The 27,431-nt window shown below is 33.1% G+C and overlaps 1 protein-coding gene across 1 annotated transcript; it reads right to left on the bottom strand.

Moving 5' to 3' along the window:
- Positions 1-19,317: 19,317 nt before the first annotated feature.
- LOC137836800 (WAT1-related protein At4g15540-like) lies at positions 19,318-22,488 on the bottom strand. Its single transcript, XM_068645544.1, has 7 exons — positions 22,011-22,488; positions 21,856-21,921; positions 21,658-21,771; positions 20,901-21,147; positions 20,317-20,475; positions 20,073-20,224; positions 19,318-19,713 (listed from the first exon to the last, which is right to left on the bottom strand). The coding sequence occupies exons 1-7, from the start codon at positions 22,202-22,204 to the stop codon at positions 19,524-19,526; spliced, it is 1,122 nt and encodes a 373-aa protein (XP_068501645.1). The 5' UTR covers positions 22,205-22,488; the 3' UTR covers positions 19,318-19,523.
- Positions 22,489-27,431: the final 4,943 nt, after the last annotated feature.

Raw genomic sequence — 27,431 nt, 5'->3', positions numbered from 1 at the left:
TTTTGTGCAAACCCAGGCTATCCTCTAGCAAAACTTGTGAAATTTCGCCCTACTTTCTACAATTTTTTTCCGGGTCGGAATTGCGTTGAAAAAATTCACACAAGTACTTTCTTATGTTTTTTGCACCCAGGTAAGTAGGCACTTCCATAAACAAATCACAAAAAGAAGATACGGTTAAGAAAAGCAAGGACGTTTTGTTTTCGGAAAACTGGTTTTGTTCACTCTTGGTGTGGGACTTACTGCGCCTTACTCCTTGGGTATTTCGGTCTGAAACATTTACCAGATATTCCTCATTGTGTCTATTGAGTTTTGGCTGAGATTTGAGCTCCAGACTAGTCCCACAAGTTTCACAATAAATTTTTTATTCATCACTGCCCGGGCTGAAAGGATGGTTCGAACGTGGGTGAAACTGTTTGATTCTTTTCCTGGGTGAATACTCATCCGTTTGACCTGAAACCTGTCGCGTTTTGTCCCAAATTCAACAGATATTGTTATGCGGAATTTCAGGAAAAAACCATTTTTGGAGAATTTTTCAGAAATTTTGTGCAAACCAAGGCTATCCTCTAGCAAAACTTGTGAAATTTCGCTCTACTTTCTACAATTTTTTTCCGGGTCCGAATTGCGCTGAAAAAATTCACACAAGTACTTTCGTATGTTGTTTGCACCCAGGTAAATAGGCATGTCCATCAACAAATCACAAAAAGAAGATATGGGGAAAAAAAGTCAGGACGTTTTGTTTTCGGAAAACTGGTTTTGTTCACTCTCGGTGTGGGACTTACTGCGCCTTACTCCTTGGGTATTTCGGTCTGCAACATTTACCAAACATTCGTCATTGTGTCTATTGAGTTTTGGCTGAGATTTGAGCTCCAGTCTCGTCCCACAAGATTCGCAATAAATTTTTTATTCATCACTGCCCGGGCTGAGAGGAAGGTCCGTTCGTGTGTGAAACTGTTTGATTTTTTTCCTGGGTGAATACTCATCCGTTTGACCTGAAATCTGTCGCGTTTTGTCCCAAATTCAGTGGAGATTCTTACGCGGAATTTCAAGAAAAAACCATTTCAAGAGAATTTTTCAGAAATTTTGTGCAGACCAAGGTTATCCTCTAGCAAAACTTGTGAAAGTTCGCCCTACTTCCTGCAATTTTTTTCCGGGTCCGTATTGCGCTGAAAAAATTCACACAAGTACTTTCGTATGTTGTTTGCACCGAGGTAAGTAGGCACGTCCATAAACAAATCACAAAAAGAAGATACGGGGAATAAAATCCAGGACGTTTTGTTTTCGGAAAACTGCTTTTGTTTACTCTCGGTGTGGGACTTACTGCGCCTTACTCCTTCGGTATTTTGGTCTGAAACATTTACCAGACATTCGTCATTGTGTCTATTGATTTTTGGCTGAGATTTGAGCTCCAGACTCCTCCCACAAGATTCGCAATAAATTTTTTATTCATCACTGCCGGGCTGAAAGGAAGGTTCGTTCGTGTGTAAAACTGTTTGAGTTTTTTCCTAAGTGAATACTCATCCGTTTGACCTGAAATCTGTCGCGTTATGTCCCAAATTCAGTGGAGATTCTTACGCGGAATTTCAGGAAAAACCCATTTCGGGAGAATTTTTCAGAAATTTTGTGCAGATCAAGGATATCCTCTAGCAAAACTTGTGAAAGTTCGCCCTACTTCCTGCAATTTTTTTCCGTGTTCGTATTGCGCTGAAAAAATTCACAGAAGTACTTTCGTATGTTGTTTGCACTCAGGTCAGTAGGCACGTCCATAAACAAATCACAGAAAGAAGATACGGGGAAGAAAAGCCAGGACATTTTGTTTTTGGAAAACCGGTTTTGTTCACTCTCGGTGTGGGACTTACTGTGCCTTACTCCTTGGGTATTTTGGTCTGAAACATTTACCATACATTCTTCATTGTGTCTATTGAGTTTTGGCTAAGATTTGAGCTCCAGACTCATCCCACAAGATTCGCAATAATATTTTTATTCATCACTGCCCGAGCTGAAAGGAAGGTTCGTTCGTGTGTGAAACTGTTTGATTTTTTTCCTGGGTGAATACTCATCTGTTTGACCTGAAATCTGTTGCGTTTTGTCCCAAATTCAGTGGAGATTCTTATGCGAAATTTCAGGAAAAAACCATTTCGGGAGAATTTTGCAGAAATTTTGTGCAAACCAAGGCAACCTCTAGCAAAACATGTGAAATTTCGCCCTACTTTCTGCAATTTTTTTCCGGGTCCGTATTGGGTTGAAAAAATTAACGTAAGTACTTTCGTATGTTGTTTGCACCCAGGTAAGTAGGCACGTCCATAAACAAATCACAAAAATAAGATAAGGCGAAGAAAAGCCAGGACGTTTTGTTTTCAGAAAACTGCTTTTGTTCACTCTCGGTGTGGGACTTACTGCGCCTTACTCCTTGGGTATTTCGGTCTGAACCATTTACCAGACATTCGTCATTGTGTCTATTGAGTTTTGGCTGATATTTGAGCTCCAGACTCGTCCTACAAGATTCGCAATAAATTTTTTATTCATCACTGCCCGGGCTGAAAGGAAGGTTCGTTCGTGTGTGAAACTGTTTGATTTTTTTCCTGGGTGAATACTCATCCATTTGACCTGAAATCTGTCGCGTTTTGTCCCAAATTCAGTGGAGATTCTTACGCGGAATTTCAGGAAAAAACCATTTCGGGAGAATTTTTCAGAAATTTTGTGCAGACCAAGGCTATCTCTAGCAAAACTTGTGAAATTTCGACCTACTTTCTGCATTTTTTTTCCGGGTCCGTATTGCGCTGAAAAAATTAACACAAGTACTTTCGTATGTTGTTTGCACCCAGGTAAGTAGGCACGTCCATAAACAAATCACAAAAAGAAGATACGGGGAAAAAAAGCCAGGACGTTTTGTTTTCGGAAAACTGGTTTTGTTCACTCTCGGTGTGGGACTTATTGCGCCTTACTCCTTGGGTATTTTGGTCTGAAACATTTACCAGACATTCGTCATTGTGTCTATTGAGTTTTGGCTGAGATTTGAGCTCCAGAATCGTCCCACAAGATTCGCAATAACTTTTTTATTCATCACTGCCCGGGCTGAAAGGAAGGTTCGTTCGTGTGTGAAACTTTTCGATTTTTTTCCTGGGTGAATACTAATCCGTTTGACCTTAAATTTGTCGCGTTTTGTCCCAAATTCAGTGGAGATTCTTACGCAGAATTTAAGGAAAGAACCATTTCGGGAGAATTTTTCAGAAATTTTGTGCAAACCCAGGCTATCCTCTAGCAAAACTTGTGAAATTTCGCCCTACTTTCTACAATTTTTTTCCGGGTCGGAATTGCGTTGAAAAAATTCACACAAGTACTTTCTTATGTTTTTTGCACCCAGGTAAGTAGGCACTTCCATAAACAAATCACAAAAAGAAGATACGGTTAAGAAAAGCAAGGACGTTTTGTTTTCGGAAAACTGGTTTTGTTCACTCTTGGTGTGGGACTTACTGCGCCTTACTCCTTGGGTATTTCGGTCTGAAACATTTACCAGATATTCCTCATTGTGTCTATTGAGTTTTGGCTGAGATTTGAGCTCCAGACTCGTCCCACAAGTTTCACAATAAATTTTTTATTCATCACTGCCCGGGCTGAAAGGATGGTTCGAACGTGGGTGAAACTGTTTGATTCTTTTCCTGGGTGAATACTCATCCGTTTGACCTGAAACCTGTCGCGTTTTGTCCCAAATTCAACAGATATTGTTATGCGGAATTTCAGGAAAAAACCATTTTTGGAGAATTTTTCAGAAATTTTGTGCAAACCAAGGCTATCCTCTAGCAAAACTTGTGAAATTTCGCTCTACTTTCTACAATTTTTTTCCGGGTCCGAATTGCGCTGAAAAAATTCACACAAGTACTTTTGTATGTTGTTTGCACCCAGGTAAATAGGCATGTCCATCAACAAATCACAAAAAGAAGATATGGGGAAAAAAAGTCAGGACGTTTTGTTTTCGGAAAACTGGTTTTGTTCACTCTCGGTGTGGGACTTACTGCGCCTTACTCCTTGGGTATTTCGGTCTGCAACATTTACCAAACATTCGTCATTGTGTCTATTGAGTTTTGGCTGAGATTTGAGCTCCAGTCTCGTCCCACAAGATTCGCAATAAATTTTTTATTCATCACTGCCCGGGCTGAGAGGAAGGTCCGTTCGTGTGTGAAACTGTTTGATTTTTTTCCTGGGTGAATACTCATCCGTTTGACCTGAAATCTGTCGCGTTTTGTCCCAAATTCAGTGGAGATTCTTACGCGGAATTTCAAGAAAAAACCATTTCAAGAGAATTTTTCAGAAATTTTGTGCAGACCAAGGTTATCCTCTAGCAAAACTTGTGAAAGTTCGCCCTACTTCCTGCAATTTTTTTCCGGGTCCGTATTGCGCTGAAAAAATTCACACAAGTACTTTCGTATGTTGTTTGCACCGAGGTAAGTAGGCACGTCCATAAACAAATCACAAAAAGAAGATACGGGGAATAAAATCCAGGACGTTTTGTTTTCGGAAAACTGCTTTTGTTTACTCTCGGTGTGGGACTTACTGCGCCTTACTCCTTCGGTATTTTGGTCTGAAACATTTACCAGACATTCGTCATTGTGTCTATTGATTTTTGGCTGAGATTTGAGCTCCAGAATCGTCCCACAAGATTCGCAATAAATTTTTTATTCATCACTGCCGGGCTGAAAGGAAGGTTCGTTCGTGTGTAAAACTGTTTGAGTTTTTTCCTAAGTGAATACTCATCCGTTTGACCTGAAATCTGTCGCGTTATGTCCCAAATTCAGTGGAGATTCTTACGCGGAATTTCAGGAAAAACCCATTTCGGGAGAATTTTTCAGAAATTTTGTGCAGATCAAGGATATCCTCTAGCAAAACTTGTGAAAGTTCGCCCTACTTCCTGCAATTTTTTTCCGTGTTCGTATTGCGCTGAAAAAATTCACAGAAGTACTTTCGTATGTTGTTTGCACTCAGGTCAGTAGGCACGTCCATAAACAAATCACAAAAAGAAGATACAGGGAAGAAAAGCTAGGACGTTTTGTTATCGGAAAACTACTTTTGTTCACTCTCGGTGTGGGACTTACTGCGCCTTACTCCTTGGGTATTTCGGTCTGAAACATTTACCAGACATTCGTCATTGTGTCTATAGAGTTTTGGCTGAGATTTGAGCTCCAAACTCGTCCCACAAGATTCGCAATAAATTTTTTATTCATCACTGCCCGGGCTGAAATGAAGGTTCGTTCGTGTGTGAAACTGTTTGAGTTTTCTCCTGAGTGAATACTCATCCGTTTGACCTGAAATTTGTCGCGTTTTGTCCCAAATTCAGTGGAGATTCTTACGCGGAATTTCAGTAAAAAACCATTTCTGGAGAATTTTTCAGAAATTTTGTGCAAACCAAGGATATCCTCTAGAAAAACTTGTGAAATTTCGCCCTACTTTCTGCAATTTTTTTCTGGGTCCGTATTGCGCTGAAAAAATTCACACAAGTACTTCCGTATGTTGTTTGCACCCAGGTAAGTAGGCACGTCCATAAACAAATCACAAAAAGAAGATACGGGGAATAAAATCCAGGACGTTTTGTTTTCGGAAAACTGGTTTTGTTCACTCTCGGTGTGCGACTTACTGCGCCTTACTCCTTGGGTATTTTGGTCTGAAACATTTACCAGACATTCGTCATTGTGTATATTGATTTTTGGCTGAGATTTGAGCTCCAAACTCGTCCCACAAGATTCGCAATAAATTTTTTATTCATCACTGCCAGGGCTGAAAGGAAGGTTCGTTCGTGTGTGAAACTGTTTGATTTTTCTCCTATGTGAATACTCATCCGTTTGACCTGAAATCTGTCGCGTTTTGTCCCAAATTCAGTGGAGATTCTTACGCGGAATTTCAGGAAAAAACCATTTCGGTATAATTTTTCAGAAATTTTGTGCAAACCAAGGCTATCCTCTAGCAAAACTTGTAAAATTTCGCCTTACTTTCAACAATTTTTTTCCGGGTCCGAATTGCGCTGAAAAAATTCACAAAAGTACTTTTGTATGTTGTTTGCAACCAGGTAAGTAGGCACGTCCATAAACAAATTACAAAAAGAAGATACGGGGAAGAAAAGTCAGGACGTTTTGTTTTCGGAAAACTTGTTTTGTTCACTCTCGGTGTGCGACTTACTGCGCCTTACTCCTTTGGTATTTCAGTGTGAAACATTTACCAGACATTCGTCGTTGTGTCTATTGAGTTTTGGCTGAGATTTGAGCTCCACACTCGTCCCACAGGATTCGCAATAAATTTTTTATTCATCACTGCCCGGGCTGAAAGGAAGGTTCCTTCGCGTGTGAAACTGTTTGATTTTTTTCCTGGGTGAATACTCCTCCGTTTGACCTGAAATCTGTCGCGTTTTGTACTAAATTCAGTGGAGATTCTTACGCGGAATTTCAGGAAAAATCCATTTAGGGAGATTTTTTCAGAAATTTTGAGCAAACCAAGGCTATCCTCTAGCAATACTTGGGAAATTTCGCCATACTTTCTTTAATTTTTTTCTGGGTCCGTATTGCGTTTAAAAAATTCATACAAGTACTTTCGTATGTTGTTTGCACCCAGGCAAGTAGGCACGTCCATAAACAAATCACAAAAAGAAGATACGGGGAAGAAAAGCCAGGACGTTTTGTTTTCGGAAAATTGGTTTTGTTCACTCTCGGTGTGGGACTTACTTCACCTTACTCGTTGGGTATTTCGGTCTGAAACATTTACCGGACATTCGTCATTGTGTCTATTGAGTTTTAGCTTAGATTTGAGCTCCAGACTCGTCCCACAAGATTCGCAATAAATTTTTTATTCATCACTGCCCGGGCTGAAAGGAAGGTTCGTTCGTGTGTGAAACTGTTTCATTTTTCTCCTGAGTGAATACTCATCCGTTTGACTTGAAATCTGTCGCGTTTTGTCCCAAATTCAGTGGAGATTCTTACGCCGAATTTCAGGAAAAAACCATGTCGGGAGAATTTTTCAGAAATTTTGTGCAAACCAAGGCTATCCTTTAGCAAAACTTGGGAAATTTAGCCATACTTTCTTCAATTTTTTTTGGGTCCGTATTGCGTTAAAAAATTCACACAAGTACTTTGGTATGTGTTTTGCACCCAGGTAAGTAGGCACGTCCATAAACAAATCACAAAACGAAGATACGGGGAAGAAAAGCCAGGACGTTTTGTTTTCGGAAAACTGGTTTTGTTCACTCTCGGTGTGGGACTTACTGCACCTTACTCCTTGGGTATTTCGGTCTGAAACATTTACCAGACATTCGTCATTGTGCCTATTGAGTTTTGGCTGAGATTTGAGCTCCAGACTCGTCCCACAAGATTCGCAATAAATTTTTTATTCATCACTGCCCGGGCTTAAAGGAAGGTTCGTTCGTGTGTGAAACTGTTTGATTTTTTTCCAGGGTGAATACTCATCCGTTTGACCTGAAATGTGTCGCGTTTTGTCCCAAATTCGGTAGAGATTCTTACGCGGAATTTCAGGAATAAACCATTTCGGGAGAATTTTTCAGAAATTTTGTGCAAACCAAGGCTATCCTCTAGCAAAACTTGTGAAATTTAGCCATACTTTCTTCAATTTGTTTTGGGTCCGTATTGCGTTGAAAAAATTCACACAATTACTTTCGTATGTTGTTTGCACCCAGGTAAGTAGGCACGTCCATAAACAAATCACAAAACGAAAATACGGGGAAGAAAAGCCAGGACGTTTTGTTTTCGGAAAACTGGTTTTGTTCACTCTCGGTGTTGGACTTACTGCACCTTACTCCCTGGGTATTTCGGTCTGAAACATTTACCAGACATTCGTCATTGTGCCTATTGAGTTTTGGCTGAGATTTGAGCTCCAGACTCCTCCCACAAGATTCGGAATAAATTTTTTATTCATCACTGCCCGGGCTGAAAGGAAGGTTCGTTCGTGTGTGAAACTGTTTGATTTTTCTCCTTGGTGAATACTCATCCGTTTGACCTGAAATCTATCGCGTTTTGTCCCAAATTCAGTTGAGATTCTTACGGCGGAATTTCAGGAAAAAACCATTTCGGGAGAATTTTTCAGAAATTTTGTGCAAATCAAGGCTATCCTCTAGCAAAACTTGTGAAATTTCCCCATGCTTTCTGCAATTTTTTTCGGGGTCCGTATTGCGCTGAAAAAATTCACACAATTACTGTCGTATGTTGTTTGCACCCAGGTAAGTAGGCATGTCCATAAACAAATCACAAAAAGAACATACGGAGAAGAAAAGCCAGGATGTTTAGTTTTCGGAAAACTGGTTTTGTTCACTCTCGGTGTGGGACTTACTGCGCCTTACTCCTTGGGTATTTTCGTCTGAAACACTTATCGGACATTCTTCATTGTGTCTATTGAGTTTTGGCTAAGATTTGAGCTCCAGACTCGTCCCACAAGATTCGCATTAAATTTTGTATTCATCACTGCTCGGGCTGAAAGGAAGTTTCGTTCGTGTGTGAAACTGTTTGATCTTTTTCGTGGATGAATACTCATCCGTTTGACCTGAAATCTGTCGCTTTTTTTCCCAAATTCAGTGGAGATTTCTACGCGGATTTTCAGGAAAAAACCATTTCGGGAGAATTTTTCAGAAATTTTGTGCAAATCAAAGCTATCCTCTAGCAAAACTTGTGAAATTTCCCCATATTTTCTGCAATTTTTTTCTGGGTCCGTATTGCGCTGAAAAAATTCACACAAGTACTTTCGTATGTTGTTTGCACTCAGGTAAGTAGGCACGTCGATAAAAAAATCACAAAAAGAAGATACGGGGAAGAAAAGCCAGGACGTTTTGTTTCCGGAAAACCGGTTTTGTTCACTCTTGGTCTGGGACTTACTTTGTCTTACTCCTTGGGTATTTTGGTCTGAAACTTTTACCAGACATTCGTTATTGTGTCTATTGAGTTTTGGCTGAGATTTGAGCCCCAGGTTCGTCCTACAAGATTCGCAATAAATTTTTTATTCATCACTGCCCGGGCTGAAAGGAGGGTTCGTTATGTGTGAAACTGTTTGATTTTTCTCCTGGGTGAATACTCATCCGTTTGACCTGAAGCCTGTCGCGTTTTGTCCCAAATTCAGTGGAGATTCTTACGCGGAATTTCAGGAAAAAACCATTTCGGGATAATTTTTCAGAAATTTTGTGCAAACCAAGGCTATCCTCTAGCAAAACTTGTGAAATTTCGCCATACTTTCTTCAATTTTTTTGTGAGTCCGTATTGCGTTGAACAAATTCAAACAAGTACTTTCGTATGTTGTTTGCACCCAAGTAAGTAGGCACGTCCATAAACAAATCACAAAACGAAGATACGGGGAAGAAAAGCCAGGACGTTTTGTTTTCGGAAAACTGGTTTTGTTCACTCTCGGTGTGGGACTTACTGCGCCTTACTCCTTGGGTATTTCGGTCTGAAAGATTTACCAGACATTCGTCATTGTGTCTATTGAGTTTTGGATGAGATTTGAGCTTCAGACTCGTCCCACAAGATTCGCAATAAATTTTTTATTCATCACTGCCCGGGCTGAAAGGAAGGGTTCGTTCGTGTGTGAAACTGTTTGATTTTTCTCCTGGGTGAATACTCATCCGTTTGACCTGAAGCCTGTCGCGTTTTGTCCCAAATTCAGTGGAGATTCTTACGCGGAATTTCAGGAAAAAACCATTTCGGGATAATTTTTCAGAAATTTTGTGCAAACCAAGGCTATCCTCTAGCAAAACTTGTGAAATTTCGCCATACTTTCTTCAATTTTTTTGTGAGTCCGTATTGCGTTGAACAAATTCAAACAAGTACTTTCGTATGTTGTTTGCACCCAAGTAAGTAGGCACGTCCATAAACAAATCACAAAACGAAGATACGGGGAAGAAAAGCCAGGACGTTTTGTTTTCGGAAAACTGGTTTTGTTCACTCTCGGTGTGGGACTTACTGCGCCTTACTCCTTGGGTATTTCGGTCTGAAAGATTTACCAGACATTCGTCATTGTGTCTATTGAGTTTTGGATGAGATTTGAGCTTCAGACTCGTCCCACAAGATTCGCAATAAATTTTTTATTCATCACTGCCCGGGCTGAAAGGAAGGTTCGTTCGTGTGTGAAACTGTTTGATTTTTCTCCTGGGTGAATACTCATCCGTTTGACCTGAAGCCTGTCGCGTTTTGTCCCAAATTCAGTGGAGATTCTTACGCAGAATTTCTGGAAAAAACCATTTCGGGAGAATTTTTCAGAAATTTTGTGTTCACCAACGCTATCCTCTAGCAAAATTTGTGAAATTTCGCCCTACTTTCTGCAATTTTTTTTCGGGTCCGTATTGGGTTGAAAAAATTAACGTTAGTACTTTCGTATGTTGTTTGCACCCAGGTAAGTAGGCACGTCCATAAACAAATCACAAAAATAAGATAAGGCGAAGAAAAGCCAGGACGTTTTGTTTTCAGAAAACTGCTTTTGTTCACTCTCGGTGTGGGACTTACTGCGCCTTACTCCTTGGGTATTTTGGTCTGAAACTTTTACCAGACATTTGTCATTGTGTCTGTTGAGTTTGTACTGAGATTTGAACCTCAGACTAGTCCCACAAGATTCGCAATAAATATTTTATTCATCATTGTCAGGTATGAAAGGAAGGTTCGTTCGTGTGTGAAACTATTTGATTTTTTTCCTGGGTGAATACTCATCCGTCTGACCTGAAATCAGTTGCGTATTGTCCCAAATTCAGTGGAGATTCTTACGCAGAATTTCAGGAAAAAAACCATTTCGGGAGAATTTTTCAGAAATTTTGTGCAAACCAAGGCTATCCTCTAGCAAAACTTGTGAAATTTTGCCCTACTTTCTGCAATTTTTTTCCGAGTCCGTATTGCGCTGAAAAAATTCACACAAGTATTTTCGTATGTTGTTTGCACCCAGGTAAGGAGGCACGTCCATAAACAAATCACGGAAAGAAGACACGGGGAAGAAAAGCCAGGACGTTTTGTTTTCGGAAAACCGGTTTTGTTCACTCTCGGTCTGGGACTTACTTTGTCTTACTCCTTGGGTATTTTGGTCTGAAACTTTTACCAGACATTCGTCATTGTGTCTATTGAGTTTTGGCTGAGATTTGAGCCCCAGGTTCGTCCTACAAGATTCGCAATAAATTTTTTATTCATCACTGCCCTGGCTGAAAGGAAGGTCCGTTCATGTGTGAAACTATTTGATTTTTTTTCCTGGGTGAATACTCATCCGTTTGACCTGAAATCTGTCGCGTTTTGTCCCAAATTCAATGGAGATTCTTACGCGAAATTTCAAGAAAAAAACCATTTCGAGAGAATTTTTCAGAAATTTTGTGCAAACCAAGGCTATCTTCTAACAAAACATGTGAAATTTCATCCTACTTTCTACAATTTTTTTGGTTCTGTATTGCGCTGAAAAAATTCACACAAGTACTTTCGTATGTTGTTTGCACCCAGGTAAGGAGGCACGTCTATAAACAAATCACAGAAAAAAGATACGGGGAAGAAAAGCCAGGACGTTTTTTTTCGGAAAACCAGTTTTGTTCACTCTCGGTGTGGGACTTACTACGCCTTACTCCTTGGGTATTTTGGTCTGAAACTTTTACCAAACATTCGTCATTGTGTCTATTGAGTTTTGGCTGAGATTTGAGCCCCAGGTTCGTCCTACAAGATTCGCAATAAATTTTTTATTCATCACTGCCCGGGATGAAAGGAAGGTTCGCTCGTGTGTGAAACTGTTTGATTTTTTTCTTGGGGGAATACTCATCCGTTTGACCTGAAATCTTTCGCGTTTTGTCCCAATTCAATGGAGATTCTTACGCGGAATTTCAGGAAAAAACCATTTCGGGAGAATTTTTCAAAAATTTTGTGCAAACCAAGACTATCCTCTAGCAAAACTTGTGAAATTTCACTCTACTTTCTGCAATTTTTTTCCGGGTCCGTATTGCGCTGAAAAAATTCACACAAGTACTTTCATATGTCGTTTGCACCTAGGTAAGGAGGCACGTCCATAAACAAATCACATAAAGAAGATACGGGAAAGAAAAGCCAGGAAGTTTTGTTTTCGGAAAACCGATTTTGTTCACTCTCGGTCTAAGACTTACTGCGCCTTACTCCTTTGGTATTTTGGTCTGAAACTTTTACCAGACATTCGTCATTGTGTCTATTGAGTTTTGGCTGAGATTTGAGCCTCAGACTCGTCCCACAAGATTAGCAATAAAAAATAATTAATTGTTAGATTGATAAAATAAAGAACATTTTAGAAACTATTTAATAATAATAAAAATTAATTTAGAAATCAAAAATATTTTTAATCATTAAAATATCTAATTTAGTTAATATAGTAACTAGTTATTTTTTCTTTAAAACTAGTTTCTATTTAATAATTTTTTTAAGTAATATAATTTTACTATTTTAATTATTTTATTGAAGTAAAGTTTTTCTTCTTTTAATAAATAAGATATCTGAGAATAGGTTTACTACATAATTTATTATATCGAAGTATTGTTATTTTTTATACTTTTATATTATATAATTTATTTAACCATTATATTTTTTACAATATTTATTAATTTTACTATTTTAGAAAAATACTGATAGATATTATATTTGTTTCATTTACATGTATATTTTAACTCTATTTTTATTTTTTAATATATATATATATTATTTTTAAAAATGTGTCATTTTATTTTATTTTATGTTCAACTTGAACAGAAATATTGTAATAACATTAGATTAATAAAAAATATGCAATAATTAAAAATAAAAAATATTTAATTGAAACGATTTATCCAGAAATAAAAGATTAATTAAATAATATTTTAATTCAAAGTAAACTCCTGGTTGTTTATGTAACTTGATAATTTTTTTCTGATTTGATTTTAATAAAAAAAATTATTCTTATTATTCTTTGGGTGTGAGTTAAATAGTATTAGTGATTTTACAATGTCTTAATTTATTTTTAAAATATTCATACTATAATTAATTTCGTATTTGGTGGTTGATAATTGAAAAATATTTCTTATGATTCAGGATTCTATTTAATATCTAGAGTCTTAAATTTTATATTATTTTAATATATTTCAAGTTTTTTAAGATATAGATTTTAAATTTATGATTTTTACAATGAAATTAAGTGATACATTAATAATTGATGAGCGCTGATGCTTATATTTTATTTTAATAAATTTGCATGTGTTGTTTATGTCCTAAATAATTTTTTCAAGTTTCCTTATAGTTTGTTTTATTTCAGTGTTAGCATATATTCATAATACTCTTCAGTTTGATGATAGAAATTATGCTAGATTTTAACGTGTTCAAGTTATTTGTAATATTTTTTATTTATTTTCTTATTTACATGTACATTTATATATATATATAATTATAAAATTATTTATAGTAAAAGAAAATAAAATTATTTATATACAAAATAGTGAAAGAAAATGTGTCAAATAAATCAACAAAACATAAAACAGAATTGAAGAATTTATGTATGTTAAATGATTTCAAAGAAGGTGACAAGATTAATTTTGAAGCAAGTTAACATACTAAATAATGAGATTCAATCTGAATGATTCGGAATGAATAATTTTTTTACATAATATTTTATTATTACTTACTTTTCTCAGGATTTGTGTCAAATTGTTGATATTTAAACAATTTAATTATTTATGTTTATGTATTGTTTATATTAATTTTAGTATGTTTAGTTTTGCGTTCTGATATTTATTTCTTATATATTAATATTTGTTTTGTAATTTATTTATTTATTTTTTACTTACATTTACATTTACTAATTTATAGTAATATATATATATATATATATATAATATTATACAAATTATACTTTTATAAAAAAAAAGTATATATATATATAAAAGAAAATGTGACAAACAAACGGGATGAATGAATTTATGAATGTTAAATGATTTAAAAAAAGACATAATTTTTTTTTTTAAAGAGAAGTTAACCTACAAAATTACGTTATTAAACTTTTATAATGAATCATTTCCTCAAAAATTTCTATCATTTTCAAAATCTTAAATTAATTTATTTCCTTCTTAAATAAAAATAAAAAATAAATAAAATTTTTAATTTTTTCAAAATACTAAATAAATATAAATCCACTCAATTTTAATATCATTATTAAATAAAAAATAAAAAATCAATAAAATTACTAAATTATTCAAAATTCTAAATAAATACATATCCTAAATAATTTAATGTTATTCTTAAATAAAAATCTCAAATAAATAAATTTTTTCTAAGTTTTTCAAAATCCGTAGGATAATTTAATGTTATTCTTAAATAAAAATCTCAAATGAATAAATTTTTTCTAAGTTTTTCAAAATCCTAAATAATCACAAAATCTTAAATTATTTGATTTCCCACTTAAATAAAAATCTAAAATCCAAAAATATTTAATGTCATTCTTAAATAAAAATCTAAATTAATTAAATTTCTATGTTTTTCAAAGTTCTAAATCCTAAATGATTTTATTTCCTACTTAAATAATAATATAAAATAAATAATATTTCTAAAATTTTTAAAATCCTAAATTATTTAATGTCATACTTAAATAAAAAAATTGCAATAAAAAAATCCTAAATTATTTAAAATTATAAATAAATACAAATCTTAAATTAATAAATGTAGTACTTAAATAAAATCCTAAATTATTGATGTCATACTTAAATAAAAATTTACAATAAATAAATTTATTAAATTATTTAAATTTTTAAACAAATACAAATTCTAAATTATTTAATGTTCTACTTAAATAAAATATCTAAAATAAATAAAATTAATAAATTATTTAAAATATTAATACAAAATAAATACAAAATCATAAATTATTTTATTTCCTATTTACATAAAAATATAAAATAAATAAAAAATTTAAGTTTTTTAAAATGGTAAATAAATAAAAATCCAAAGATTTGTAATATCCTTCTTAGATAAAAATATAAAATCAATAGAAAAATTTAAACTAATCAAAATTTTAAATAAATTCATATCCTAGATTATTTAATTTCATTCTTACATAAAAATCTAAAATTAATAAATTTCTACGTTTATAAAATCCTAAATTATTTTATTTCCTACTTAAATAATAATTTTAAAAAAATAAAATTTCTAAAATTATTAAGCTCATTTTATTTCTTATATATTAATATTTGCATTATAATTTTTTTTCTTATTTATATATATATATATAATTATATAAATTATATTTTATAAAGAAAAGAGAAAGAAAATGGACTTAAAGTAGGATGAAATAATTTTATGTTAAATAACTTCAAAGAAGATTATAAAATTATTTTTAGAGCATAGGTTAATCTTCCAAATAATAAAATTCGGATTATTCAATTTTTAGAATAAATATAGTTTATTTATTTATTCGATGCTTACTTTTTTTTATAATAATATTTGATATATATTTTTTTTGAAAAAATGTATCCGGTAAAAAAAAATCATCATTTACATACTATTCATTCATATGCATTTACACAGGATTTATTATAAATTTTTTTTCTTTATAAAATAGTCGTGTCATGTCCAGTAACGCGGGTACAGGGCTAGCTAGCACATAGCATATAAGAGCCACCTTATGCAGCAGAAGTAAAAAACAGATAGCAATCTTATGCATAATCACAAGGAATTACACTGAAAAAGTACAAATTAATTGAATATACTTGCAAACTTTCATTAGATGAAGAAAAGTATATCAAATTCATAGTCTTGCAGTTACTACTGCAAATACAAACCAAAAAAGCCATCATGGTACTATTCAAAAATATTCTCACTCATAAGAAACACATAACAAACCAAATATCCTAAGAAAACCATCACTTTTATCTAAAGTCTTCAAATAAAAGTGTAGAAGTATCTATGAACTATTCAAATATAAGTCTTCAAAAAAAAAGTGTACAATTATCTGAACTCTTCGGGATGAACTCTTCAAATAAAAGTGTACATGTATCTGAACTCTTCATGCATGAAGATAAATCTCTTATGATTTACTCTCTTCTTAAAGAATTATCATAAGGATGAGTAGATATGTCAAAGCAGAATTTCATGGTTCGTAAATACTTTGCATTCTGCATAATATATTCCGCAAATTTAAACTCAAATACCGAACCCCTGTAATTGTGAAGACAACAGGATTTGAGGTGTGATGAAAGACAGGTAGGGAACAGGAAGTAAGCATGACAAAATTGATTTTTCTTCATCGGCTTCAGAAACTGAATAAAGTTGGCCTGTTAAAAACAATCATAAAACTATTTTAATACTAATGTTTGAAGAAAAGAAAACAAAAAGATTTATACTTAAAAAACTTAAATCATTAATTCTCACCCATTCTAATGACTAGAGTTTGAAGCTTTGGACAATGCCTGAGCACTTCCAAGACCAAAAGCCATTGATGGATAGGCAACAATTGAGTCCACACAAATTGAACTAAATTCTGAAGATCAAAAACCAGGTCTTGCTGACACACCTGCAAGAGATACAAAATAATATCATCAAAACATCAGAAATCCAATTAAAAATGGAAAGTAAATAAGAACAAATTTTAACAGCTTTACCGTGTCTGTCATCAAAACTTTAACATTCTTTACAATTTCCAATGGAACTAGATGTAAATCCACGTTAGCCGTGACCAATTTGAACAATCTGTACAACTTTTCTGCAGTATTAGTATTAGCAACCGAATTCTTGACTATAAAATTCTGGACTACCAAATCCTCAAGATTAGGACTTCGAGAAAGAAACTGTTGAAGAAGATCTTGACATTTTATTGAGATAACAGAATTCAAATGCAAGGTTTTAAGCAAGGGCAAATTAACAAAAAAAATATTTTTCAACACTAAGTGGGACAACTTAAGAACTACGAGAGTTTTGCATCTAAACACAAAAAACGGCACCTCAATGAACAAATGAAGATTGAGGTCGAGGTGTTGAAGTCTCCTACGACTTATTTGCATTGCATGTTTAATCAATGTATTGATTTCACCATGATTATAGCAAGACTTGAATCTAAGGCGAAATCTATGGAAGGATGGGTCCTTATGACGACGTCGGAGGAGAAAAAAGTACGCCGAGGAAACAAAGCGAGAGCATGCCTTTTCGTCTCCCCAGCGGTCTTCCCAGCGGTCTGCGCCGTGGTCTCCGCCGTGGTAATCGAAATCCATAGACGTAACTGAACGACTTAGAAGATTCCAGTGCTTGGAAAGAACACTGGTTGCAACAACATCTTTGGTTGGGAGAAAAAAGAGAGAATGTACCAAAGGATTGAATCTGGAAGATTGCTGATGATATCAGCCATGGTTGAGAATGCAAACTGTGATTGGATGCTTCACCTTCTTATAGAAATTTATGTTTAGCAAAACTTTTATATGAATTGATGTGCATGCCATGACTATGACCAGCCCCAAAATTAATCACTAAAAATAATATTATTTTCATATTTTTCAATTAATCACTAAAAGCAATAAATTTATATAATTACATAAATATTAAAGCTATAAGATTACATTTTCTTTTAAATTATAATATTTTAATGTAATAAAAATATATGTACATATTCTAAAAGTAATAAACACCACTTTAGTTTCTTTTTTAAGAATCAATAGATTATGACTTCTAATTTTTACTTCTTAAAATATTTAAATATTGAATTAACTATTCAAATCAAATATAACGATTTCAGTTAAAAATTTAATTAAAATCCTGATTTAAATAACAACTTCGGTACTTTTAAAAAATAAATTAAAAATAGTAATCTCCAACATTTTTTTCTTGATTCATATCCATAATTTATTTTCAAATTTACTTTTTCTATAAAAACGTAAAAGTCCTTTCGTTTTTATTTGTTTTTAGATTTTGTTAAGGTATAATTTTAAATTTATGTTTGCTGAATCGAACTAAACTGGATAAAAATGATGTTTTATATAAGGAGATTTTTTTAAAAAAATTGTGGTGATGTAATTGAGTGAAAATATTGTTATAAATATTTAAATAAAAATAATATTTTATATTTTTACTGATTTTTAGGTTCATTATCATAAATGATTTAATAAAAATAACAAGATACTTTTCTTGGTGAAAATTCCATTTTAATTTAGAAAATATTCTCATGAGAATTTCTGTAAATAACTTAACCATCGATCTTTCCAAGAAAATTGTTTCTACTAAAATTATTTTTTTAAAGGATATAAAATAATCTAAAAAATCTATGTCTATACGGCTTCTAAAGAAATATGAATTGGAAACACATAATTATACACAATTCTTTACTTTATTCATTAAAAATACATTCACAAAAATACCAAGAATATATGAATTTATATAGTTAACATATTCGTAAAAATATATGTACAAATATTTTTGAAAAATCAATATATTTACTCTTTAAGATTTTTACATGTAATATAACGAAACGATAAATACCTTTCATCTTATTATTATATATCTTAATCAACGTAATTTCGATCATTGTTAAAAGTAGTAAATCTCTATTATAATGTATATCTTTACTTCTTCTTTTTCATCAGTTATAAATTAATTAAATAAATTATTTATATATAAAAAATAAATCAGATTAACATGTTATTTTAAAAATTAATCAATATAATCTAACCTAACTTCATTTTCCTTCAGTTATATTTTGCATTTTGCATGTCTGTTTACCTTTCCCTACTCCTTATTTAAGTGGTATAAAAGGATAAAAAGAAAATTTATTTTGTGTGTTTTTAATAACATATATTATAAATTGTATTTGATTTTAGGCTTCTTCTTCCTGCACCCCTACATTTTTCTTCTTGCACCCCACAATTTTCTAAATTCTGAAAATAGCCTTAATCTTTAATTTGAAAAAGGACACCGTGTGTTACGGATTCATCAATCCGGAACTGAGTATTTTTTTTTCTGGATGAGGGGGTGTTCTGGAAGCAATTTTTGCATAAATTATTGAATTTTGAATTGCTGAATCCGGAAGCCTAATTCTGTTACGGATTCATGGATCTGGAATGCTTTTTTTTGAATTACGGATTTCTAAATCCAGAATGCATATTTCTGTTACGGATTGGTGGATCCGGAATGTTTTTTTTGAATGATGGATTTTTGAATGTGAAATGCATATTTTAAATTATAGATTGGTGGATCCAAAATTTTACCGGAAGTGTCAATCCGAAATTTTTCCGGATTCCATAATCCATAATGCAAAAAAATAAATACAGTTTAAGTGCATTTTAGGGTTTTAAAAAAATAATAGGGATAATTTGGTCTTTGCATAACATTGTGGGGTGCAGGAAGAAAAATGTAGTGGTGCAGGAAGAAACTGCCTTGATTTTATGAGTTGATAATCATTAGAATCCCCTGTAGAAAGAATAGTGTTTGGTTGAGAGAGGTGCAAACACTTTATATCTGTATTCTATAATTTCCACCGATCTTCTACTTAGAATGTACAGTTTTATAGCTTTGCAGAAGAGGAATACTCTCATTTCATTTCTCAGTAGTTGGTGATTCTTTCTTCTATACCCTTCCATCTATTTTCTTTGTAGAATTCACAGTTTCATGGCTTTGCAAGAGAGGAACATTCTCAGTGATTGCTGATTCCTGGCTACTAACATCTTCCTCCCTTTCCTCATCTTCCTTCTGTTCAGTTGCTTTGCCCCACATCACACTATAAAACCCAATGGATATTGTTGTGGCTCCAATTAAACTGCAAAATGCAAGAACAATGATATGCAAATGATGAGGCCAATATAAAACTGCTTAGTTTCTTTTCTGTCAAAAATGCATCAGAAGCAGTAGAACTTCAAAAACTATAGAGTGATGGAATGCAACTTTACTTATAAGTAAAATAAGTTTTTCCATAAACTAAAATTTGCTTATAAGATTAACCAATTTACCACCACCAACACCATTAGCTCTACCATTAGCTCTAGTGTTTTTCCAATCCATTTTTGTTTGGTTTAACTGATAGTTATGGAGAACAGCAATTGCTTTATTCTTATGCACTTTCCTAATTCACATGCATTTTCCTAAAGAAGAATCCAATGTGAAAGTTGCAATACAAACCTTCCAACATATAGAGTATCACCAAGGAACATAACACCCATGGCAACTGCAATAACAATTGAGAGAGGCTTGAACATTGCAACATATACAGGCCCCTTCAAGTGTATTCCCCAGGCATATATTGCACTACTCAAGAACTTGTTAAATATTCCCTAATCACAAAATGCATCATCATCAACAAATTATGCTAACTACAGTGTAATTTAAGGTGAAAGTGCAGAATAATTTTTCAGGGGTGTCTTACAGTGCAAACAATAGAGATCAGGGTTATATCTGGTCTTATTTTCCACGCACTAGAATTTTTCTCCCCAATTAAACCTACAATTGAAGCTACAATGGCTGCACACAAGTTGTAAAAGAACACCATAGTTAGTTCATCCGGGAACTCCTTCAAGATTTCAACCTGTAAAATGGAATATCAGAATTTAAAATTATGAGCACTACCATAATGACTATTTCTATGCAAATAAACCACCAATTTCGTCCTTGAACTATTATCCTCTCTTGTAAATAGTTCTTTCTTGAAGTAATAAAACTATTTAACAATGTCTGAACTCTGAAGTATTGAATAGCCATTAGTTTAGCTCCTATGTTAATGTGTTCTAGAACAATTCAGGGACAGTTTGAATGTTTTTAGTATTTATGAAACTACTTAGAATGATTTCTAACACTTCTGAGTGGAAAACAACATCAGTAACACCTACAACACTGCATCTAAGTTTTGTCCTGTGTTTTACTTTAAGAACCATTTAGGTGAGAAAGTAACACTTCAAGGATCAAATGGGTGATTTACTCATTTCCATAATATGCAACAACAAAAATGCATACCTGCAAAACGAACCATATAGTAAGTAGTATATTGCAGCCTGTCAGCAGAAGGCCACCAAAGGCCCAATTTCTATCTACTGAAGTAAGAATGCCATTTGATTGTGAAAGTTGAATTGAAGGGGAATTATCAGCAATGATGATCGATTGACCTTTGCAGAAAGTCACAATAAATGCACCTGATATCGATATAATGCTGCCCCAAATCTTAGCCTGGGTAGTTCTACTTCTTATGGCTATCTTTTCCATCCTTAAATTGTGGTGGTAAATTGACAAGAAAAGACAAAAGAATGTGTCTGTAAGTAAAATCAAAATTGGTTGCAACCAAAAAATTTCCTTTCTTGATTATAAGCTTATAAAACTTGCACATGGGTAGAAAAATGGTAACCCGAATGGTTGTGAAAATGGAATTTTTTTAATTTAGGGTTGGTTTCATTTCACCAAAACAAAACTGGCTCCACCCTCTAATGAAACTACATAAATTATCATAGGAATTACCAAAAGGGTAAAGTCAATGTTGGAAAGCCGTGGGATTCTCATTCACAATAATGGAACAGATCTGCCAGGAGTTGTACTTCTGCCATATAACATGAAATGTTTTATTTTCATCTTTCGTTTACACAACTCTGGACTATTCAAAAGGTATAATTTTTAAACTAATTACTTCAAAAAGTCAACAAATTTATCAACCCAGATAATCCAATTGAATGAAAGTAAAAAAAAAACACTGTGAAATGGTATTCAAGATATGAAATTGAACCTGCAAATGACAGCAAGTATGAAGGTGAAAGCAGGAGCGAGGTTGCTGATTGCAGAGGAAAGTGTGGGAGAACTATAACTGATGCCAACATACCCCAGAATCTGAGATGAACACCTGCATCAGAATCCAAAAGTTAGTACAACAAAGTGAAAGATAGAAATCTAAAAAGCCTTAACAATTGTGGTGCCCTTTACATACCCTATGACTCCAAGAACAGCAATTTTGGAAAGGATGGAAAAACTGAGAGGGGGAACCACTCTTGATCTGCAAAGAGACATGAGAAGGAATCATTGAAGTGTGTGAGTTCATAGTTAGGGGCTGAGAAACATGTGTGTATAAGATTAGCATGAAACCTTCTGTAGAGAAGAGTAACAGGAAGAAGTACAAGAAATGCCAAAGAATAGGCATAAGAGACAAAGACATAGCTACTCATCCCTTGCAGAGTGGCTGCTTTGAAGAGAGTGAACAAAGCTGTGTTATTGCATTCATTGGCAACAAGCACCACCAGAGGAAGCAAATCCTTGTAAAAGTATCTTCTATCCATCATTTCAGACTCAGACACACACACACTCTAGCTATTAATATGGACAATTTGCACTTTATATATTACAGTTTCTTCAGAACTTTTTGTAGCACTTGATTAACTAATTCATGAAAATTTTAAAAATTTTGATTTATTTAGTTTAGATATTAAATATATTTTATATTTTTTTTTAAACTAGTCCTAAAACACTTAAAAAATGAAATCATAATATATCTTCCCAGCTTGTAGTTATTGAAATTAGGATCCTTGAATCCTCCATAAAACCCTATGGTATTCCTATGTATTTTGATATTTTAATTGCCCACTAGACTAATATTTAGTTTGATATTAAGTAAAGTTGTTTATCCATTTTGAAACATGTATTATATGAAAATTAGATTTAGATTTACTTTCACAACCACTGACAAATTTCATAGAAAGTTGAGAGTGGACATTTAGATCCTCTTATTTTTCTAAAATTACAAATAAATACAGTAAACTATGAATACATCAAGGTATAAAGAAATAAGCCATAAATAAAGTAATTTTCTTTTTATGGAATATTAATAATAGTGCTTATTATCATGGTATAAATAATTAATTACTTTAGACAAAGTAAAGGTGGATTATTATTACAATATTAATAACATTTAAATATTGAATAGAAAAATATTTTGTAAGTGTATTTTTGACTGAGAATCGAAGTTCGTAGAAAAAAAATGTGATCAAATAAGAAGAGTCAATTGTCCAATAATTAAGATATATTGTTTTAACCTCTTACAAATACAATATATCAATCCAACTCTCGAGTAAAAATAACATATTTTGATATAAGAATATAGACCTATATATTATATGACAATTATTTTGACTGAGAGTCGAAGTTCGAAAGCGAAAAAAAAAACAGAAAAACATGATCGAAGAAGAAGAATTAATTGTCCCATCACTAACAAATATTGTTTTAACCCCTTACAAATACAATATATTAATCAAACTTTCTCAAGTAAAAATAACATATTTTGATATAAAAATATAGATTTATATATTATATGACAATTATTTATTTGTTTCCTTCATTGTTCTAGGATCTTAAATACTTCATCGCAATTCAGTATGAGTAGTTAATTGAGGTATCATTAGGTTAATTTCTTTTTTTAGTTTAGTACATTAATTCATAATTTTTTTACTTTGTAAATAAAGCTATTAGAAAGCAGAAAGTGACCCTTTGTAGAGGGTGGTTATGTGGCACAAATGGACAAAGAGAAGATGAAGTTTTGCTTCAATTTGAAGTGTTGCTAAATTGGATGCAGAGTGAGTGTGAGATGCTAAAGTAGGTTTATGGGGACACTTATTTTTGGAATATGAGTGGGAAATATCAACTCAATTTTAACAAATGATAAAGCAATATGTTTGGACATTTTGTCCACATATCCATTTTAAATTAGTGCTAGATGAGATTTTTCTTTTTGAAAATTATATTTGAATAGTAGAAAATATGATTGGAAAAATTTGAAATAAAGGATAATAATTTTTTTAAATTACTATTAAAAATTGAAATATATAGATGAATGAATGTCTCAATATCTATTCACCTTTGAAATTTAAGATGCCACTTTATTTTAATAACTTTCTCAGTTTCAATAAATTTAAGCTTATAAATATCCATTTGCAGAAGAAAAAGTCTTAGTGTAATGTTTTCCTTTCTTGATACAAAATGGATTTTTAAAAAAATATTAAAAAAATAAAATAAAATAAAATATATCAATAATTTAGGAATTTCTGACGTGGAAAACTTTTTCATCTCATATAATCTAATATAGAAAATATCTCCATTATAAAATTAAAATTATAATTATAAGAATTAGGAGCAGCATGGTACTAAGTTTTTTTTCTCATGTTATAGAAAGTTATATGCTATACTACATTAATTTTCATTATTATATGAACAAAGTAACTCTATCCATGTAAGAATTAAATATTTATTTATTTCTTTTTCTAAATTCTATTATAGTTTTTCAAAAAACAATTTATCTCTCCAATTTAGTTATCTCACTTCTTTACCTTCTTTTTTCATATTTTTCCTCCTCAAACTAATAATCTTTACTTTTCATTTATTTATCTTATTTATCTTCAATCTATTTTTACAAAAAAAAATCATTTATTTTCTTCTTTTCTATTATATTATTTTTTTTCTCTCTCTCTTCTTGTCATTATTTCACACCATTAAAAAGTAAAGGTGTTATCCCATTTCACAGTCTCAAAATTATTTAGTCAAGAAAGAGATAGAATATTGATATGATGATAAAGACAAAAGATAAAAGTAGAAACAGATATTATTTTGCAATTTTATTGTATGATTGTTTGCCATTTTCTGCATCACACATATGTTAGTAGGAAAGAACAAGACATAGAGGACCTATATATCCACCAAAATTCCTTCCTTCCCCATTTTTTTTTTTGAAATTGTTTTCTTTCTAATAAAGAAAAGGGGAAAGTGATAGAAAAAGATATTTTTCTTTTTTAAAAAAAGTAATGCAATTATTAAATTGTGGTTGATGTTTATCCCTCATGTCATGCTCATCCTTATAGGTTTGGCCTACGATTTTGGCTTTAAGTATGTTTAGATTGAAATTGGAAAAAATCAAAAGTACTTTTGTTTAGTATCCTCAATTCATGTATCAAAATGTGTAGCTTTTGAAGTTTTATGAAGCCACTCAAAATATTTTAAATTTTCACAAAGGATTGTGATATGCGTAATGATATATAAAAAAAAAATTAACTACTTGACCACTGTGTTACTATGTTTAAGGTCATCATTGCATTTTTTCAAAATCAAAATCTAATATGCATGTAATCCTTTATTATTGAATAGATTGGTCTAAAATCAAATACATTTAAACTAAATTAAATTAATTTGAATTATATTTTTTCAATTTAATATAAATTAGATTATATCTAATTTTCAAAATTAGATTTAAATTGGTTTGACTTGAGTTTGATCCAATCAAACTTAGCTTAAAGAACACTTGTCCTTCTCAAACTCGACTTGATATGAGTTTGACTCAACCTAAACATGTCTAATTTGACCCATCCTAACCTAACACAAGGCCTCATCTGATATAATAATAAATAAGCATAGCTCAACCCAACATCAAATAAACTTGTCCTGACCCGACCCATCATAACATAGACTTAGCTTAGCTAACTCAACATAACATGGAGTAGGCCTGGCCCGACTCAGCATAACATAGACTCGGCCTAGTCTGACCCAAACTAACATGGGCTAAACTCGACATGACTTGTTGTGGACCCATCCTGACTCAACTTGATGTGGACTGAGGTCAATCTAGGTCCCTTGAGCCTAGGTTGTCTCCGTATAACATGGACTTAGATCGACTCGACTTGACGTACATCCAGGATGACTCGTTCCAAAGTGGGCTCAAATGGACTCAGCCGAATGTGGACTCGAGCCGACCTGACTTGATTTAAACCTAGGCCAACTTGACTCGACATAGACTCGGGCTGAATGAGGCAGAATTGGGCCTAGGATGATTTAGGCTAAAGTGAACCCAAGATGATTTGGCTCAACCATGGTTTGGGCCAACTTGACTCAACATGGACTCGAGCTAGCTCGACTCAACTTCAACCTAACTAAACTTGGTTCCGTCTTGAATTGACAAAAAAACTTGACCGAATGATTTGACTCAAAGTGACTTGACCTTATAAGCTCAAGCCAACTTGACCCCATATGGACCTAGGATAACTCAGTGTGACCTTGACCTGACTCAAATCAGCTCAATTTAGGATAGACCTGTCTTGACTCAAATTTCACCCCTCTTAATTGACCAGACCTGGGCCTTATTTAACTCGACCCAACTCAGTCTTGATTCAACTCAACCTGATGTGGGTCTGACCTGACTCAACTTGACCTTGGATTGAACCAACCAATTTGACTTGGCCCTAATCTAGAAATGATTGATCTAGGTTTCACCTAGCCCAACTTGACTTAGATTCAACCTGAATCGAGATTGGAGATTGGACTTGGCTGGACTAGCCTAACTTAGGTTTGACCTAGATTAGCTTGACTATGGTATGACCTAGTTCAACTTGTTTTGGATTCAACCCGACCCGGTCTTGCATGAGTTGGGCTAAACTCGACTCGGTCTTGCCTTACTTGGGTTTGACCCTTTCATCCCTTAAACTAACGCAAACTCACTATTGATTTTGAATTTTCAAAATTCAAAAAGTTATCCCATCCAAATCCAATTAAATAGACTAAACTTAAAATCCAAATATATGAATTTAGATTTAAGATAAAGACATTAAATTAAACTTAAAGTAAGAATTTGGCTAATTATGAATTCGACCTGAAGAGTTAGATTTTTTTCCCACCAGTAATTATATTAATCGTAGCTTATTATTTCTTTAGGCTTAATGATAGTCTTGTGTTTCACAAAAGCAGTGCTTTAGTGGCATGTTTCAAGGATTTAGAAGCGTTCGTTTTCTACTTATTTCTAAAACAATTGAATTGACTTATAATAGGAAGTCTCAATCCATCTTTTCAAATCTTTAGAACCGATAAAGGAATTGGTATGTGACTCTATTTTATAGGTAAATAAGGAATAATATTAGAAAGGAACACTTTCAAGTATGGACCACCGTGGCACAACTATATTGAGTAAACCATTTGAATACTCAACTACTTCTTGTGCTAAGTTGTTCTTGTGCTCAGTTGTTGTCTTGCTCTTTATCTGTTCTTTGATTCTGCATCAGGCAAACACGGCACGGGACAATTATGCTCAAAGCATATTTGGACACCATGTAAAGAGTCTCAAATCATTAGCCAATTTTACCACTACTTGAGCAGGTTATCGCTGTCAATATTCATCAATCTTTTCTTAGGTTCTCCCACCAGCACTCTCATACACCACACAAAAAATCTGTGATATTGGAAAGGTTCCAGAGTTGCTCCGGTTCCAGATATGATCATTTGGAGAGTCATTCTCATTTTATGAAGAGAAATATATTAAGAAGTAGATTCTAAGTACAATTCAACCTTATAAAGTTAACTTATAAGATGAGGTTTGTATCCAGTTATATACTATGAAAAGTCATTATCTGGAATCTACAACAAAATATGTACTTCAAAGAAAGATAGATATTCCAAACATAAAAGCAGGTGCTTTAAAATGCAACATGGCCCTTATTTTCCTTTTCTTTTTCTTTGAGACTCAGACTAATTTTTTGAAGT

This window comes from Phaseolus vulgaris, chromosome 4 (assembly GCF_000499845.2).
Source record: "Phaseolus vulgaris cultivar G19833 chromosome 4, P. vulgaris v2.0, whole genome shotgun sequence".
Taxonomy (NCBI): Eukaryota; Viridiplantae; Streptophyta; class Magnoliopsida; order Fabales; family Fabaceae; genus Phaseolus; species Phaseolus vulgaris.
Note: the sequence above shows the minus strand (reverse complement) of the source record. Positions and strands in the feature narration are given on the sequence as shown.

Coding starts and splice junctions, on each gene's coding strand:
- LOC137836800 (XM_068645544.1), bottom strand. CDS start 22,204: ATGATGGATAGAAGATACTTTTACAAGGATTTGCTTCCTCTGGTGGTG. Junction 20,476..20,900: donor CTATATGGTTCGTTTTGCAG/GTATGCATTTTT, acceptor TCCATTTTACAG/GTTGAAATCTTGAAGGAGTT. Junction 19,714..20,072: donor GATACTCTATATGTTGGAAG/GTTTGTATTGCA, acceptor TGCATTTTGCAG/TTTAATTGGAGCCACAACAA.